Source organism: Caretta caretta, chromosome 2 (genome assembly GCF_965140235.1).
Source record: "Caretta caretta isolate rCarCar2 chromosome 2, rCarCar1.hap1, whole genome shotgun sequence".
NCBI lineage: Eukaryota > Metazoa > Chordata > Testudines > Cheloniidae > Caretta > Caretta caretta.
The window spans coordinates 122,209,992-122,229,324 of NC_134207.1; the positions used below are offsets into that span (position 1 = coordinate 122,209,992).

The window sequence follows — 19,333 nt, forward strand, 5'->3', positions numbered from 1 at the left end:
TTAAGACTCCCCATTTATGATTAGGAAACAGGGGAGTATAAAACTGGAAAATGAAACTGAGTAGCATTGCCAAAATATCGATATTAATTATTAGTACTCACTTGTCCCTTAAAAATTATTATTAGAAGGTGTATGTTATAGCCGTGATTGAGGAGAGTATTCAGGACAGCACTTAAACACATGCTAAGCACTGCTTGAGTCCCATTACAAACAGTGGGACATAAGTACATGCCCAAGTGCTGTCTGGAACAAGGGGTCTACATACTGTCTATCACCATGTGACCATTTATAGTAGTGTTATACTCTTGCAGCTTCACTCTTATCACATGCACACAGGTATGTCTTCAACTTCTGTTTGGCTTATTTCCCTGCCACTACTGAAAATGACAAAATACGTAGTGATTTATTGAATCTTTGACTTGATAGCGGTATAGATGCATTGCAATTGCACAAATTAAAAGGTCAAAAGCAAAATACATCTATAATACTTCACCAAAGAAAAGCCATAAAATTACAATCTCGAGAGCGCTGCAGAAAGAGAGTTATTTTCCCCAGTTGCCCTTTTGGAAGACAATTGGTTAATTACAATTTAGATTTTTCTGACAAGTCAACAAAATTTTCTAATTTTGTGTTAAACTCTAAACAACTGGCAGGAAATTGCTACATGAAATTTGGAAGATCCCAAGTTTCCTGTCACAATAGTCTCACAGCTCGTGGCAAACAACTGGACTTAGTCAAATTATAACCAATTAAATGATTTTTAAAACTGCTAATGCAAGTGTGACGCTCCCCAGGGGTACCCAGGGTTCTGAGGCACCTCACGCCCTTCTGGCCTTAGTGTGAAGCAGTCATGTCTGTGCCTGCTGTGGATCAGCTCCGTGAAACCAACAGCTTCTGGCAATACAAGCACTGCCCTCCAGAATCCCTCAGGCCTTGTCCTCTCTGCACAAGTAGTGATGGACACACATCAACCCTCGAGTCCTCAGAGCCTTCCCTGCAGTGTCTGGTCCCTGATCCACTGAACAATCACAGAATTACCGGGCCTGCCGTTCCCAAAGAAACAGTACACACCAGTTTGTAAGATTCAACTCAGGATCATTCCTTTACTTCACACCACAGCACTTAGATATGTTTATAGTGAAAACAAGAATACATTTATTATCAAAGACTAGAGATTCAAGTAATAGTGAGCAAAAATACTGGAATTAAATGGTTACATATAAAGCAAAATAACGCTCTTTCTATAGACTAGCTAAACTTAACTAAGAAATTGACCAGCTAATAAAGAAACTTATCTCACCCAAAGTTCTCTCCAGTGTTTTCAGCCCAGCCTGGCTGAGATTCCACCTTCATGAAGCAAATCTGCTGTCCATTTGCTTCCTAGCTCAGGGATGCCTGGGTGTCTTCTTTGCCCCCCAAATATAGTAGAACAAACCATTGAGGTGCACTTCAAGATAAGGTTCTCCCTCCCTGCTGTTTTCTTCCTATTAGTTCCTTTCTGAAGTATTCACAATCCTTCATTTTCATTCCGTTCAGACTGGTGATAGGAGACCCATTGTGAATGAGACAATGCTCAATGTACATGTAAATATGTAGGTGGCTAAACATCTCGTGTATGACAAAAAATCTGTTTTTTATCTTTGCTGGTGACCAGCCCCCAGACACAGACTTTAAGAACATACGTTCAGTATAGATATACCACTCCTTACATGGTTTCCTCACATACATTTCACAACAGAACTGATGAAGAGCGCAACACGGACTCTTATTTCTGACCTCACATGACGTTCTTTTGATGAATGAGAATCAGGAGAACCTTGGAGCCCTCTGCACCCCCTTGCCAGCTGGTATTAAGAGGTTCTGGGGTCACAGCAACATTATTGTTAGTTTTCAATGCAGGTGTCAGGAAGTACAAAGTTTCCACAACATCCCTAACTCTCACCCTGACTGTAGGAGTTTGTATCGGTGTACAGTGTTAACTTTATATTCGGGTGCGAAAGGGTCAGACTCTGTTTTCCAGCTCTCCCTTCTCCCTCTTGCTCCACATTATATTGAGTACTGCCTTCCTCCCCGGTAGTCCTACTCACTTCAGCAGGATTCCTCATGGAGTAAACACAACTCTCTGTGAGTACAGGTGTACTTTAAATGAATCATTACACAAAGATCTGTATTAATTTAGTTTAAATTAATCATTACACAAAATTCTGTATGAATATGCCTAATAAGGAATCTATTAATCAAAAAACATTTCCGGGCTATATTTTTGTCTGTATTGTTACAGACATACTTGCTGATAGATATTTTGAAATTAATTACCAAAATAATTGAAACTGGCATAATTATTTTGTGTTGTTTTCCCAAATTAAAAAGAAGAATTTTGCAGAATTTTAAAATATTGTGCACAGAGTTTTTAATTTTTTGGCACAGAATTCCTCCAGAAGTAGTAAAGGTGGCAGAAGGGCAATAACAATAACTGTGAAAACAATGAGCCTGATTATTCACCTGTTACATTGCTACAACTCAGGGCCAGGTTCTCCACTGCAAGAGTTTGGTCAATGCTTGTGTTGATACCTATTCAGTTCAGGATGATTAATAAAATTCATAGTTCTTTATTTCACTACTAGTTAGCAAAGCTTTGGTCAAGGAGATTCCTAGTGATTTGGGACTTTGCAGAGGTGCCCTTCCTCAGGTGCTGAGAGAGTGGGACATTCTTTAAGTAGGAACGAGAAGCAAGTTTGCGGGGGAGGGAAGCAGCAGACAAGGTAGGACTGTGGTGCTAGTATCACAGTCCTGCTATGAGTATCGTGCGACATTTTCACCCATAACTATGGAGTCACTATCTAGCTAGAGTGCAAGGAAAAGAGAAAATGAAGAGAATAATATTTCTGTTGTATTTTCTGTACTACAATTCTGTGGCCCAGGATCTCGTGGGTTAATTAGAGATTTCCCTTTAAGGAGAAGAGACTCTACCATAGAAGAGAATGCATTTGGTTTTTTGGTGTCTGATGAAGAAGAGGAAAGGGTGATCAGCCACAAACTGTACAGGTATTCTTAATGAGGATCCACTTAGGCCAATTTCAGTTGCAGCTGCTGCCACAGTGCCCTCTTCATTGACCTCTGCATAAGCCTTATGGACAACCTGACTCACAGACAGGCCATCTGTTTTTGCCATTCCAGATAAATCTGATACTCCTGGGCGAAACACATCGGTCATTCCTAAAGCTTCTAAATGTTGCTTAAGTTGAGCGCTTGTCTCGATTTTGAACCGAGGAAGAGACACCTCCACTTCATCTTCTTTCAAATGGTCGGGGCTAATCCAAGTTGTTAATTTCTCATAAGTAAGATCCTTTTCCAGCTACAGGTATAAAGATACATGGGAATCAGAATCTTGTGGTTATGCGTCAAAATCAACAAGACATGCAACTGTGTGAGAAATTGGAAAAATGATTTTTCATTCACACTGTGGTAGCCACATCAGGCATGATTCTTACAATACTACTGGGGTCAGTAGCATGACGTACACTAACAGTATGTCTACAAAGGAATAAAAACCCCACAGCTGGCCCGTCTTAGCTGACTCGGGCTACATGGCTGAAAAATTGCTGTGTGGACATTTGGACGCAGGCTGGAGCCCAACCTCTGGGACCCTCCACCCTCACAGAGTCCTACAACTCAGGCTCCAGCCTAAGCCTGAACGTGTACACCACAATTTTTAGCCCCTCAGCTGCAGGGCTTTTATCTCCATGTAGCTGTACCCTAAAGATTTCCAAATAAGTGTTTGTCCAGTGTTGATTATAGAATCTTGTTTTCTTTTTTTTAATGTAAATATAATGACCACAATGCTGGGTCAACACTGGGAGTCAATGGTGAAACTTTTAACTTCAGTGCTCAGACCTCTACCATTAAAGCTAAAGGACTTGATCCTGCACCAGTGAAGTCAATGGGTGTTTTGCAATTAAATTGTACGGGAGAAGGGTTAGGGAGATGGATCAGATGTTAAGTCTGGCAGCAATATGTGGCAGACAGCCTCTGTGGATCTGCCGATGCGTTACCTATATTGTTTGCATTTATTATTCATTCACTTTTAGACGAGTCTGTGTGGGTATTAACTGTTTAGAAAGGTTGATAATACACAAATGTAGCAATTAGCTATTAATTACATTGTCACTGTGCCCCATTTGGAGAATAAAAAGGCTGGCTCATTGTTTGTTTCCTGAAAATTCAATAGACACAGGAACAGCATAAGCAGCCTGCCTTCAGATTTACTATTCAACATGCTGCATACTCTGCAACAAGGAGGAGGAAAGGTAATTTTCTTCTATACTGCCTGTCCAGGTGGTCAGAGATATATTGCCATGTTCATATTCTGGTTATAAGGTTATCATCTCATCATAGGTAAGTTTACCTGTGTTAGACCCGTGTAGTCTTTTGGCAGCAGTACATACATACTCAGGTCATCACCCTTGTACGGGAGTTCAAGCACCTGACAATCATGCTCCTTTATTGTAGCTATTTTATACTCGCCCATTTTGTACATCATCTGCACAGGTTTGCTTGTAGTCTGAAAGCAATGACAATTAGAAACAAATGAAATACATACAATATATCCTCCTGTATTTACATGTTTTTCCTTGTATTACATCTTCACTTGGACCCGAATGCTGCAGTGATTGTTTAGGGCCAGATTAGCACCTTCTAAAGAAAGGTGTATAAAGTCCCCTTGAATCTCTTCAAGCATCTCACAACAGATTCATCTCTATCTTGGACTCAAGGGAAAGGGGTCAGTGAGGCATCGGGGGAGGGGGGACTAGGAAACCCCATAAAGCCCATCCCCATGGTCCAGGATTCCACCATGTTGCTTCTCCCCTGCCCCTTTAAAGCTAAGATACCATTTATCATCTCCCTGTGTCTGCACTCAGGTGCACCCACCCCACGACGAATAGAAGGTTTAGAAGAACAGTTAATGCTATTTCCTTGGACCAACACTTTCAGTAGTTGCCATTGATAGTGTGTGCCTCACAGTTAGGTTGTTGAGCTTGAGAACCACGCTAAGGACATTAAAACGACAGGCTTTCCATCTTCTGTTTAATTTAAATTTCAATATAATAGCATGTTCTTAGGTCAAGTTGACCCAGAAATTTACAAAACCTAAAAGCAACAGACATCCACAAAACAATTTCATGGAAACAAATTCCACTAGGAACAATTTTCCTTTAGCTAAACAAATGTTTCCCTCGCAACGTTGCCAACCTATTTTTGCTACATTGTGCTAATGTGTGACCAACAGAAGGTGAAATGGAACTGAAGCAGTACGAAGCTGGCTACTCTACATTCATTGCCCACCCAACGGGGGGGATGGGGGTGGGGGGAGTAGCACTGGGACAATGTGCAGAATGTCACCTAAAAAACCCCCACTTTCAGTATTCAACCTTAATGAGGAGAGAGCTCAATCTGGTGACAGAATGTGGAAACCGAACACAGACTAAATGGATCGCTTGGTGGCCGTCATTGTAAATGTGGCAGCAGAACAGCTCATTGTAGGTCTGAATACAATGGAAACCAGTTAAGGGTCTATGAAGAAGATAATTAGAGGCCAGACTGTGGACTGCTCCAAATTGGGAGTGTAGTGAGGGAAGGTACAAGAAGCACCCTTATGCTAGGCCTCTGCTCAGGGGCCAGTCGGTCTTTGCTCACATGAGTGCAAATCTTTACAAGGATAGTAAACCTAACTGCACCCGCAACCCCAAAGGGGAAGGGGAAAAAGCAGGGCTTTGTCCTGAGCACTTCCACTCCTGAATGAAGAGCTGACAGGCCACAGCTTCTTATACACTGACTTCCCCTGTGCTCCAAGTGGCTTTGTGAGGCATTGTACATGTGTCAGGCATGATGCACTCTTCTAGCAGAAGCTTTGGGAAACAGCTCCCTCTCCACCCACAGAGCTGGTCTCCAGGCAGAGGGCCATATCCCATGGTAGCTCCCCATTTTCTGCCAAGCGTGTAAAACAATAGAAGCAATGATGTGATATGTGTATTTCTGTACTCTACCTTATTAATCTGAAAAGCTCTTTCTTTGGTGTTTTTTCTGTCAAATTCCACTTCCCATTGCCCTTTGAAGTAGACAGCATTCACGAGGACTAACTTAGTACCGGAAGAAATAGTGCCTGGGGCAAGGAGGTCCTTGATTTTACCTTAAAAAAATGGAGGCAAATTATTTCATTTTGGCAGTTCAGTAACTCTAGTTCCATTTATCTGTTGTAATAACATTGATGTACAGTGCATCTATGTACCTGGGTGTAAGAATATACACATGACACTGGACACACATGAAAGATATTAGACTGACAGGCCTAAGAGGCTGAAGTCTTCTATCTATTCACAGAACAAGTGCAACACAAGCAGCATCTTTGTCGCTTCCCCACACTGATGTGCTTCAAGTGAATAATGGAAAATAGATGCCATCTCCTAAAATGGCCATTTTATTCTTTTTCTGCTGACTAGTCTTGGATCCAAGTCAATTTTAAGTAGTGTGCTGTCATTTACCTTATCTGTAGATTTCAAAGTAGCAGCCGTGTTAGTCTGTATTCACAAAAAGAAAAGGAGTACTTGTGGCACCTTAGAGACTAACCTATTTATTTGAGCATAAGCTTTCGTGAGCTACAGCTGAATGCATCCGATGAAGTGAGCTGTAGCTCACGAAAGCTTATGCTCAAATAAATTTGTTAGTGTCTAAGGTGCCACAAGTCCTCCTTTTCTTTTTGCTTCTCTGTGGAGGAGCTCATAAATCAAGGTACTTTTTGAAGGGTTCCCTCTCCTTGCCCCAATACCTCTTGCATCTGACTGAATAATTCCTTAAACTCCATGCAGTCAACCACACTGGTGGTCTCATCCAGCGCTCACTGAAGTTGTCAGAAGAATTCCTATTGATTTCAATGGGTGTTGTACTAGGTCCAGAGTCTGCTGGCTACTCTGTTCTCCTCAAATATGTTTTCTCTGTGGGAATTAATGATCCATCTTCAGGTCACTCAGGTGGTCAAATTGCTGAGAGCTGCCACTGCATACTGGGCATGCTCCAATTATGACAAAATAGTTTTCTCCTCCAGGTTTTTAAGCACCTTGTACACTTTACCTCATTGTTTTTTTATTAAATATCAAGAAATAGCAGCCAATGGCTGACTTGTCCTTACCCTTTGTAAAGGTTTCAACCCACAAATTTATCTGCTGCCTGGTTTCCTCTGCAGCATTCAGAAAATCAGCTGGTTTCAATTCAGCCTGGTATAACTTTTGGATGCAGGACAGGTATTGCTGTACAATAAGAGAGAAGATCAGAAGAATATATCAGAAAACAGGTCTCTTTTTAGGCTGTCTCCTGAATAAAATAAAATGTTGCTGTTCTTTAGTTCTGCAACACTGCAAGAAATATACAAAATATTGTTTGTACATGCTAGAGACAGTGTGGGGACTAGCAGAAGGAACTGGACCAGATGGGTAGAGCATAGATACAGGACCACATAGGTTTGGACAGTTTACATAAAAGAGTCAAACACTGAACCTTTTTGAAGTTCCGCCAGCTGATTGACTCTGTCACAGACTCATTGTATGACCTTGAGAGAGTCATTTAATCTTTGTGTCTCAGTTCCCCATCTGTGAAATAAGGATAGTGATACTGCTTTTCTCCTACCTCTGTGTCTGTCCTGTCTATTTATATTGTAAGTTGTGGGGAAGGGACTGTCTTTTACTATGTTTCTACAGCATTCTAGCAGAACAGGGCCCTGACCCTGGTCGGGGCCGGTGGTGAGCTGGAGCCGGTTCGCACCGGTTCACTAGAACCGGTTGTTAAATTTAGAAGCCCTTTTAGAACCGGTTGTTCCGCGAGGGGCAACCAGTTCTAAAAGGGCTTCTAAATTTACCAAGCCAAAAGCGGCGCCTTAGGCAACGACTCCATGGGTGCTCCAGCCCTGGAGCACCCAAGGGGAAAATTTGGAGGGTGCAGAGCACCCACCGGCAGCTCCCCGGCCCCAGCTCACCTCCGCTCCGCCTCCATCTCCTCCCCTGAACGCGCCGCCCCGCTCTGCTTCTCCGCCCCCACAGGCTTCCCACGAATCAGCTGTTCGCGCGGGAAGCCGGGGTGGGCTGAGAAGCAAGCGGCAGCTTCCCGCTCAGGCCCAGGGAGGTGGAGGTGAGCTCCGGCGGGGGGGACAGCGAGGAGGGCCAACCGTGCCGCAGCAGTTAACCTGTGGGGGTGGGGGCTCACCTCCGCCACCCTCGGCCTGAGTGGGAAGCTGCGGCCTGCTTCTCTGCTTTCCCCGGCTTCCCGCCAAACCACTGATTTGTGGGAAGCTGGTGGGGGTGGGGGCGCGGAGAAACAAAGCGGGGCGGTGGTTTCAGGGGAGGAGGCAGAGCGGAGGTGATCTGGGACTGGGTGCGGGGCAGGGAGCTGCTGGTGGGTGCTCTGCACCCACCAATTTTTCCCCGTGGGTGCTCCAGCCCCGGAGCACCCAGGGAGTCAGTGCCTAAGGCACCACTTTTGATGTGATCAGTGGGGGGCGCGGCCGCTCCTCCCCTAGCTACGCTCCCCCCCACAGGAGCCAGTGGGACCTCCCGGATGCTTCCTGGGAGCTGCCCCAGGTAAGCACCGCTGGGACTCCCCACCTCGCCCTCTGGCAGGTGCTTCTGGCTCATAGGGGTGGGGTGGGCACCCACTATGGTGGCCCATGAGACCCTCCTGCCCGGTTCTGGGGGCAGTCAAAGAACAGGAGAGGGGGTTGGATGGGGCAGGAGTCCCGGAGGTTGGGGGTGGGCAACAACCCCCTCGTGGGGTGAGGAGGGAACCCGTTGTTAAGATTTTGGCAGCTCATCACTGGTTGGGGCCCCTATGTTATGCTACTCATCACAAATAATAATGACTTCTCCCCGGACTTCTCACTACTGCTGTGGTGAGGCTGGTGTTTGCTTTTCCATGTGATCTTGTTATGTAAGGCTGATTTACTCTCTGTTTTTTAGATGCAATAAACATATATAGCCCCCTGGCAACCTAACCGCTTTAGCAGGCATTTAGAGAACATCAGGTTCTGGTTACACAATGGAAGGTGGACCTAGGTCGCTCTTGAATAACCAGAATATCTGGTTGTCACAGGTCCTCTCGTGGTCCTTAAATGGCTGCTTATGCCCTAAAGGACTGGGGGACCATTTTCACGTAGGCCACTTCCTACTCCCATTCAGAGGAAAGATCTGATAGATGCGCCTCCTCTTGCAGCAACCAATCCTTAGGTCTCTCAAGTTTACTTTCCATCCTGGGTAGACTGCGGAACAGGAGAAACTGGTGGAACAGGACCCACTACAGGTCTTTCTGTTAGTTCTACAGGTAGAACCCTGAATTTATCTTGGAAGTAGAAACCAATATATACTGTCTGGCCACTTCTGTCGCTGTCTAACTTAGTGTGTCCATGACTGTATATTTATATGTAATTCATGAATGTTTTGAAGCACTGTCCTGTAATGTTTCTTTTTCCCCACCAGCCAAAATAACTAAAGATGACTACAATGGTGCTGCCACATAAAATTTAAAACTAGATGCAAATTTTGAAAGCTGATTTGTGAATAGTTTTGGGGCCTATGAAATTTCACACAAATGAAATGGTGAGGCCTTGTAAATAATGTGAAATAAATTGGTTAAAAATGTAGCATGAAACCCCAGAACATAGCTAGCAATTTTATTGAATTTGCATGAGCCAGAATTCATAATTCTAGCTCACTTTTCTATCATTGTATTACTTCTAGAGTGCTAACAAGAGTAAAAAGCATTAAAATCTTAATTTTGTCAATGAAATAAACAAATACAACTCTGAATATATATCTGAGTATCTGGTGCCATGATTAAACAGTTACTTTTTTGACTATAGCAACCCTCTAAACTTTATTTTGCTGTTGATGTACTGAAGTAATTATTTAAGTAATAGTTACAAAGCTGAAGACAAACCTGAGTAACAATAATGTACTGTATAAAACAGCTTTTCAGGGTGAGGTTTACATAACGCTGTCTCTTTGTTATATTTTTGTACCGTGTGTAGCCCAGGGAGATCCTGGCCTGTAGGCACTACCATAATATAAATAGTAATAGTAAACACTTAGACATTTTGCTTTCAGTGCTGTTCAACACACCTAATTACAGTTAGGTTATAATGCTCTATGACCAGGGGAGAAATGAGCAGAGCCTGTAACTAAGACCTTAGATTGAAGTTATCTTAAATATTCCATTCCGGAACCACTTTATTTTAAGATGATTGGCTGTTCTGTTCTACTGTTCAGTACCTCCATGGGATCAACTCCACCCCTTGTCTAAGTGGACACAACTCACTGTGGTAAACCCAGGACAAACAGCTACAAAAAAGGGAGGAGTAGTAATTAGTCCCAGGGGATTAAAAGGCCTCTCCCTGTCCACTGAGGAGAACCATGGGGAAATAAGGTTCAGCTGGAAAAGGGGTTGCTAGAGAACTAATTAGGTTCAGCTGGCTCCAACTGCTGGAGACCCTTTTTTTTTCTTTTTCTTTCTTTCTTTTTTTTTTTTTTTAACCCTCCCCGGGGTGGAAGTAGGGGGAGGGGGTGAGAGAGTGAGAGAAGTAGGGAAGCTGCCAGTAGAATAAGGGCAGCAAGACACAGAATCCTTCCAGGAAGGGAGGCTGCACTCCCTGCCCAGAAGGGAGGGAAAGTAAGCACCAGGGACTGATCAGGGAAAGGACTAACCAGACCCTGTGCTACCTGTAAGGATTTGCCTTGCCCAAGCCAGTGTCTCCCAGGCTAAAAAGGACTGAGTCTGCTGAGGAGAACAAGGTACTTTGCCACATCACATACAAGTCAGCAGGAAATGGGACCTCAGCTGAACTAAGTCCATGTTGTTCATCTCTATCTGTCCTACAATGTCACAGGCCGTTAATGTGAATCCCAGTGCAACTCACCTGAAGAAAATTGAATGTCTTTTCTCCATACAGTCTGTTGGCATTAGCCAGTTCGTAAGAAGTGGTAGGTTTGTTGATTGCAGAGAAGATGTCATTAAACTGGGAATGAATCCCTCCAGATATATCACACTGATCATCAGGAACCTTCAAATAACACAAAGCTGCTGTAGTTTATTTCTGACTGAAGAAGGCTGAGAGTAACAGAGACACTGGTTTTTTTAAAATAATCGTTCTTCTATTAAACCATTCAGATTCAATAACTTAACTAGCTTTGCCTTGTCTGACTTGTTCTTGTTCCTGATAATCTGGAGATCTATGGAGCAAAAGTCCTTTTATAAGGACTAAGTAATCTGTGGCTCTTTTGGGATTTTCCACTTGTTACTTATGGAGCACTACACCTGTGAATTTGTTGAACAATTAAAAATGTTCAGGGTAGTACAGCTGTGAATGCTTTCTGTATGTCTGAGTTATACATGCAGATGTGCTCATGATCATGGTAGGAGCTCACGGAAATAGCAAGATGCAAACTGAACTGATCACTTCTGAATGCCCCAAATCAAGCATATAATTGAACAGCATTTTCAATAAAAAAAACCCCTAAACCTTACTCTTTGCTATCTTGTGTACATTTTTATCCTTCTCCCTTTACCTTCTGTCACCCACCATCACAGCATTCCCCCCCATTTTTATGTTATAATTCTAATCTGCCAATTTGGGGAAGTTGAATCTAAATTCCAAAGTTTGTCCAGCTCCAACATTTGTTCTAAGATACCGGCAGCTGGGGAGGAAGAGGTAGTCTGTGACTACCTCTGAATTGTCATCACTTCTTGTTCCTTCAGAAGAGCTTCCTGTTCCTGGATTTTCATTTTCTCTAAGTTCAATGAAGCGAAGAACCTGAGGTGGAAATGTAACATTGCAACAGTCATACGCTATTTTGATTTACTTACGACAATGTGTGAAACTGAACTTGTTACAGAGAATTCAGTTGTCTGTCTTACCTACTGTCCTTTCTACTGGAGATAGACATCATGATGTCAAAAGGCAGGTGTTCTCAACTTTTATCATTGGATGCCCCAGTCCATCCATTGACATCAAAATCAGTAAGCCATTTAGTGAATACTACTTAAAATCTCTAGAAGGGAGAGCTATATTTCTATGACTGTGGAACTCACTTTCTATTTCTTCCCATAATATTCAGTTTTTACACCTTGCAATAGGGCAATAAATTCAGGAGGCATGCAGCGATTTGCAATAGTGGATCCTATTGCAGGATTGGGACTTGGATAAAAGCTTATTTTTTACAAAACCTAAATTTAAGGAACAGTCTCAAAACCAATGGAAATGCTTTCAGAGTTTGCTAGGTTTAATTCCAACAAATGTAGTGTTTGTTTGTCAAATGTAGAGTTAGCTCCCACCCATATTTAAGCAGACAGGAGTTTTGCCATTGACTAGCATTGGAACCTGGTTTTTTTGTTTTGTTTTGTTTTTAATTTCATTCCTCTCATGTGCAGATCCCTTTACAGCTGCTAACTGTATTGGGTCACATGTCTAGCCTTCACAGCAAAATATCTATCTGGAAGTTCTAATAATGACAGCTGTATTCAAAGACTGATGCCACATGATTCTTGATTAGTACTAACTCCTGTGCAATCCAAGCTTGAGAAATTCAAACCCATTCCTAATGAAAAATGTGACTCCTACAGGCTCATGGGATCCAAAATAGGTTAACACTTTTGCCAAACTAGATATTCAAATTATTTTTTATAACTACAACCAAACTTGTGACACTTCAGCATTAGTAAATCTGACGCTCAGCACATTCATTGTAAGCAACTAAAAAGGACCCTGCATCTGAGATACACAGATTTATGAAATAACCATTTAGGCTACATCTCTCTCTTTTGGTATAATGCACAACACAGAAATGTCACCAAGCAGTATGAGTAAAATGAAGATGAGGGGCCAGAAATTGCAAATATTGAAGAAATGTTTCTCTAGGTTTTATCTGAGATGACCTCTTCTGCTGGGGCTGAGCTTTTGGCCAAGAGGCTCAAACATCCCTATGGGTCAAAATAGACCAACCTCAGCAGAGGGTAAGTGAAGCTGCAACAGGCCAGAGTCTTACAAACAATAATACACCCAAGTACCATTATCCACTACTCATGTATGTAATGACACACACTTATGGAATGGTTGCAAGATCAGGGCTTGAGGGGGGGAAATCTCTTGTTCTTGGGCTGGAAATGTTATTTCCAGTTCACAATTATGTTTTCAGCCTGCATCTTCTGCCAGGCACACTTTCAACGGCATAAAGTTCAATCCCATTCAATATAGAAGTGCCTTTCGACCTTAACTAGGGCAATTGCTGCTTGTGCCGGCTATATTACCCATGGAAAAGGAAACTGCTCTGAGTTACAATGAAAGAAAAGCCTTGAGGAGCTCAGGTGACATTGCACGTGGGAATGGTCTGCCATTGTCGAACAAAAATGCAGGTATAAAACAAACGACTTATTGATGCCTACCTTTTGTATCTGGGCGGCAGTATTACCTCTGGCCCCAAGAAGGACCATGCCCAGGGCAGCTGAGATACTCAGAGGAGAATAGATGATATTTTCAGATGGAAAATCTTTGTTCAGTACTTTGAAAAAGTCAAGGCAAAATTTTGTAGTTGCTTCACTGATGGAGTTCATTGTGAAAATGAAAAGCTGTCGAGGAAAAAAATAAACCAAATCAATGGAGTTCAACAGTCTCTTTTCTCAACCTCTTACTGCATCAGATGTTTTCAGTGGCTTTCTTGCTAGTTATACACTCTTGTCTAGCTTCAGAGTGGAAATGGGCATAAGTTTTGGGAACTTTGTGATACAGACTTTTAAAAAAAAGAATTCCCATTAAGAAAACAGACTCATCTCCAATCCTCCACCAGGAAATTGAGACTCTCCTTTTTCTTCCTTTTCTGCGGCTAATGTACAATGCTACAAGGAGTAAAATCTTCTACCAACACTGTTTCTTAGAGCAATGAAACCCACTGATGCATCTCCCCATCTGACTTCAGGGGAGTTACTCATGATTTACAGCAGTCTGAGTTCAAAATCAGCCTTCCTGAGAGGGATTATGGGATGCTCCACTTTCTGTTTGTATATGATCAGGGCCACACTAGGCTCTCTTTTGCACCCAGTTATAGCTAGAGCAACTTCAGAGGGGTGAATCCAGATATGCACAGGTGTAAATGAGAGCCTAATTTGACCCCTGGTATCTAGGTAACAACAACAGACAATGGGTAGAAAATGATTTGATTAATATGTGATAAGGTATCACTGAATCAGCTTATTCTATTATAAAAGAAATATACACTATGTAAGATGTGTGAACATCTATTTATTGCAATACATTTTCCCATTGGGGTTGACTGATAGGAATCTGTCTCCATTAACTCTGAAAAGAGATACCCTTGATTTCTTCCCAGGGAGGCATTCCAAGACTTTCACAAATAGATAAAAAGACCCAGGTGAAGTTTTTCTGACCCATAGTTTATCTGTTAAAAAAATGTAATCTTGGTCAACCTGAAACTATTCATGAATTTGACACAAATTTACCAAAGAGTTTGGGCCAAAAAAACATTTTCAGGTTAGATTTGTTAAGTGGCTGGTGCTGTGCTCCTTGCCCTCCCCCCTTTTATCTTTAGCCCAGTAAAGAGGTGGTGGAAATGTCCCATATAACTTCTGCCCAAAGGTTAGGGCATACACCTGGGATGTGGGAGACCGAGGTTCAGTTCGCCCCACTGCCTGATTTGGAACAGTGAGTTGAATTTGAATCTCTCATTGCTCAGGAGAATGCCGTGAGACCTAGGCTATCAGGTAGTCTTCAGTGAGTCTCTTCCACTGAAGCTTCTCCACTTAATATAAATTAGTCATTGGAGCAGGGACTTGAATGTGGGTCTCCCTCATCTTAGGTGAGATTCTTCACTATTCAAATGGATGATCCTCGTGGTTTTCCCCTTCCAAATTCTAATCCACTGTTGTTCCTCGGAAATAGTGTTATATAACATCACCTTTCATTTTGTAAGCAAGATGTGAGAAATAATTTTTCCACTCTACTCACCACTGATAAGGCCCTTACTGGAGTATTGTGTCCAGTTCTGGGCACCACAATTGGGAAAGATGTGAACAAATTGGAGAAAGTCCAGAGAAGAGCAAAAAAAAAAAAAAAAAAGTAAAAGTCTAGAAAACATGACCTATGAGGAAAGATTGAAAAAGTTGGGTTGTTTAGTCTGGAGAAGAGAAGACTCAAGGGGGATATGACCACAGTCTTCAAGTACTAAAAGGTTGTTCTAACAAGTAAAGTGATAAATTGTTCTTCTTAGTCACTGGGGACAGGATAAGAAGTAATGGACTTAAATCGCAGCAAGGGACATTTAGATTTGACATTAGGAAAAACTTCCTAATTGCAAGGGAGAGAAGGTGGGTGAGGTATCTTCTATTATTGGTGAGAAAGACAGGCTTTCGAGCCACACAGAGCTCTTTTCATGCCTGGGAAAGGTTCTCTCAGGGTCACAGTAAAATGCAAGGAGGAACAGATCATGGACTGACACCCCATCACTAGAAGTTTTTAAGAACAGGTTAGACAAACACTTGTCAGGGATGATCTAGATAATACTTAGTCCTGCCTCGGTGCAGGAGACTGGACTAGATGACCTGTTCAGTCCTCCATTCCAGTCCTCCGTTCCTATGATTCTGTGATTTTCTTACTTAAATATTTCATTTCCATCTCAGACTCTTTTCAAAAATATGCACAGATTTACTGAAGTCTGAGATTCAGAAGAGAAGTTTGTGTGTTATTGTTAATGCAAAATGCTTTGTTATGGAACAAGTAAGACAATTGCTGAGAATTTCTTTTCCTAATCATTAATAGCTGGAAAATTGCACATTTCACAAGAGTTGATGATTATATGTAGCAATGTGATATGCTTTGGAAAGTGGTGACACCTGCAACAATTTATGTAAATCCTGCAAGCCAAATTTTGCTCTCACACCGATATAAATGCATTGTAACTTACCTTAAACCAACAGGATCTGTGGGGATCAGGCCTTCTGAAAAGCAGGCTGTTTATTTAGGTATCTAAATCTGGGTTTAAATGATTACTTTTAGGCATCCACATCTGCAAATTTTGCCAAAGTGACTTGCCCACAGTCACACAGGCAGGAATAGACTCCTGAGCCCCAGCCTGGCACCTTTAACACACGATCCTCTGTGGATGTAAAATTCTGGAGAAGCTGGACTAATCTGTATAAATCTAAAAAGGATTGAGTATAGCGAAAGGATTTACAAAACTTCCCTTCACCAATTATAACAGTAACTAAAACGTTAACCTTAAATGGAAGAAAAGCTTACCTGGTCACCAGAGATGAAGTTTGAAGCTTGCTAGATTATGGTGGGGTATCTTGCAAAGTTTTGGGATATAAAGCATTTGCAACATCCACTGGCATTACCATATATCCAAAATTATTGCTTTTTTATGTCCAAATGGTTGCTTAAAGGTAACTTTCATAACTAATTAGAATGCAATCCATAGAATAACTTTTATCATTCAGAAAATGTAATTACCATTCTTGTATAATGTGTGTGGACTCCAGGAAAGATAAGACACTAGGAGTCAGATTCTACCCCCCTTTGCTGTATATTTGCACTGATCCTCCAACACAGAGCTGCCCTAAATATGGTGGATTCAGCCCCCTTGGGAATCCTTCTCCACAGAGGGGTCCTCCACTGACATAGAGCCACTCGAGCCAAGAGTAATGAATAGAGTGTGGGTAGTGAAAAGGGAACATGCATAACTTTATTCATCTAAGAAGGTCCATTGAATTCACATTTGTTTTTGATTCCTGGAGTAGTAGTTCTTGATTTTTGTTTTTGGGGGCCAAAGAAGGACCCTTCCTCAATGTACTGGTTAACTATTGTTTTCTCCTTCAGTCCGCCGCACTTCCTTACTACCCTGATATCTGTTATAGGAAGCACAGCGCTGCCAAAGACCCATAGATTTCCCAAATGACATGTGTTTGATTGACCACATATATATTGTGTGTCACCTGGTAATTTTAACTGGATTTATTAATTAATTTTTTAAACCCAGCTATAGTCTTCTATCCTCCATATTAGTAGCTATAAAACAGTATCACTTTAGACAACTGCAATTTAGTTGTGGTTTCCTGCGGACTTTGGTTGGCAGGAACCTGTGAATTTCCTAGCTTAATGTTCTCCTCTGCTAATGATTTGCCAAATGGACTTACAACATTTTTCATTTCCTATAAACATGTTGTGCATCAATATGGAATTCAGTACTATCGTGGAAAAAAAATCCTTAATTTGTCTTTATTCAGAACTTCCACTGTCTAAATTCCCATTGGAGTTGAAAGTTTTGACCAGATTAAGGACTAAGAAAATAGTAGGGGTCAGATTCTGATATGTGGACTGAAATTGAGTAGTGCCTTACTCTTTTAGTTGTCCAATTGATTTCAAAGACCCTTACGGATGTTGAATAGGACTTTCTCCTGGAGTAGTTGCTACTCACTGTCAGACTCTGATACCCTCAGCAATTTGGGGGTGAAATCCTGGCTCATTTGAGAACAACCACACAACTCTAGTTGAATTCAGTGGGCCCAGGATTTTACCTTAGTCTCCAGCTTGTGTTGTTTTCTCTGTATAGGGGCAAACTAACTTTCCCAGAAACTGGAACACGTATCTAGTTGACAATAATTCCAGACTCCCTTAGATTATCTGACCTATTGTCTCTGCTGTAAATAGATCCTTAGGTACTTGTATGAGACGCAAATCACGCATGGTCTTTATTATTATTTAAAGATTGATTTCAATAGTACTTAGGCACCTAACCTGCTTAGGTGCTTTTGAAAATCCCAGTACACACCAAAATGCATCTTTAGTTGCCTAAATACCTTTGATCATCTGGTTCTCAGGCCTTGGCCTCTTAGGTTTCCCTGACGGTCAATATGGTTCATTATGGAGTATCCAAACACATACTAAGTCATGAATTCTTTTGTCATGAGAAGTCAAACAAGAAGGTGGCAAACTAAAAATATCTTTTTTCTTCCCCCTCGGTGGAACAACAATTTAGTTTTTGGCCCATGAATTTGCTGTCTTTTGCAATCTAACAGCAAGAACTACCACCTGCACAGATTTATCCTTATTTATCTAATTCAAGATTTTAAGGAACTAAGAAAATTCTTCCTTTGATTCATCTTGCCCCACATCAGCATTTTTTCTTAAAACTCTGCAAGTTTATAATATTTGCACTCGGTTTTCTAGAAACAGAAATCTAAACTAAACTCGTGATGGAAATGGGCAAGCCCTGTTTTACTGCTTGACATGGATGTTATCATTTAATCTGCCCAGGGTTTAACTAATTCAGAATAATTGTCAAAAAGCTAATTGTGTCTATACAAATATCTACATTACCTTAGAGTCCTGTGAGAGAGAAGGAATTACTTGTGTCCTCAGCCAAGTTCTGGGTCTGTTTGTTAGGCAATTGATATGTTTAGATATATAGAACAGTTGCACTTCCTTCCAGCCTGCATCATCCACTCTTACAGGTCTGTATCTTTCACCACTTATGCTTACACCTCCTCCCCACCAATTTCCAGAACTTTCTGTTGCAATGTTTGCCTTGATTGTTGACATACCCTATATTTGTTTGGCAATAAATAGGTTTAGAAATAAAATGAGATTGCACCTCCCTTTCTTTCTAGCATACATTCTCCACCCCTAGTGCCCAATATGTTTCACCACCTAAAACTACTCTTGCTCCCGACCACTTCCCAGAAATTTTTGTTGTAAAGTTTGTCCTTATTATTGATCCATTGTATGTATTTTAAACAGCAAACTTAGAGATTTAGAAGATGAATACAATGATGTTATAAGATATGGTATTTTAGACATAGGATAAGCAAAAATAACACCAAGTGGCCTACAGTAAGAATGGCTGGTGATGTCCATTGCAACTCTCTTTCGTTTGAAATAAGTACAGCTAGTGTTTAACTTACACCAAACAACACAAATGTTTGTCTTTCTGCCGGATGTGTGTTCTGTGTGGCCTGATTCTCCACTGCATTATTCCAGTTTTAAATCAGTGTAACTCTATAGATTTCAGATGAGGCATATCAGTGTAAAACTGGAGTGATGCTGAGATCAGTGAGGCCTTGTGACTCCACCATCCCCATTTAAAACCATTAGGGATATGGATACTGCCATGCCAGATCAGACAAACAATCAACTTGAGCCTGGTATTCGGTCCCAGCAGTGACCAATACCGGATGTTTAAGTGGAGGATGTAAGACTCCAAAAATGGGCTTGTCAAAGAATGCCTGGAATGAG

General features: G+C 41.7%; 1 protein-coding gene across 1 annotated transcript; it reads right to left on the reverse strand.

Moving 5' to 3' along the window:
• Positions 1–1,080: 1,080 nt before the first annotated feature.
• On the reverse strand, positions 1,081–18,521 carry LOC125632071 (serpin B3-like). Its single transcript, XM_075125410.1, has 8 exons — positions 18,419–18,521; positions 13,474–13,656; positions 11,759–11,845; positions 10,952–11,095; positions 7,184–7,301; positions 6,045–6,187; positions 4,406–4,561; positions 1,081–3,355 (listed from the first exon to the last, which is right to left on the reverse strand). Exons 2-8 carry the CDS (start codon positions 13,639–13,641, stop codon positions 2,951–2,953), a joined length of 1,221 nt encoding a protein of 406 aa, XP_074981511.1. The 5' UTR covers positions 13,642–13,656; positions 18,419–18,521; the 3' UTR covers positions 1,081–2,950.
• Between the last annotated feature and the right edge of the window lie 812 nt (positions 18,522–19,333).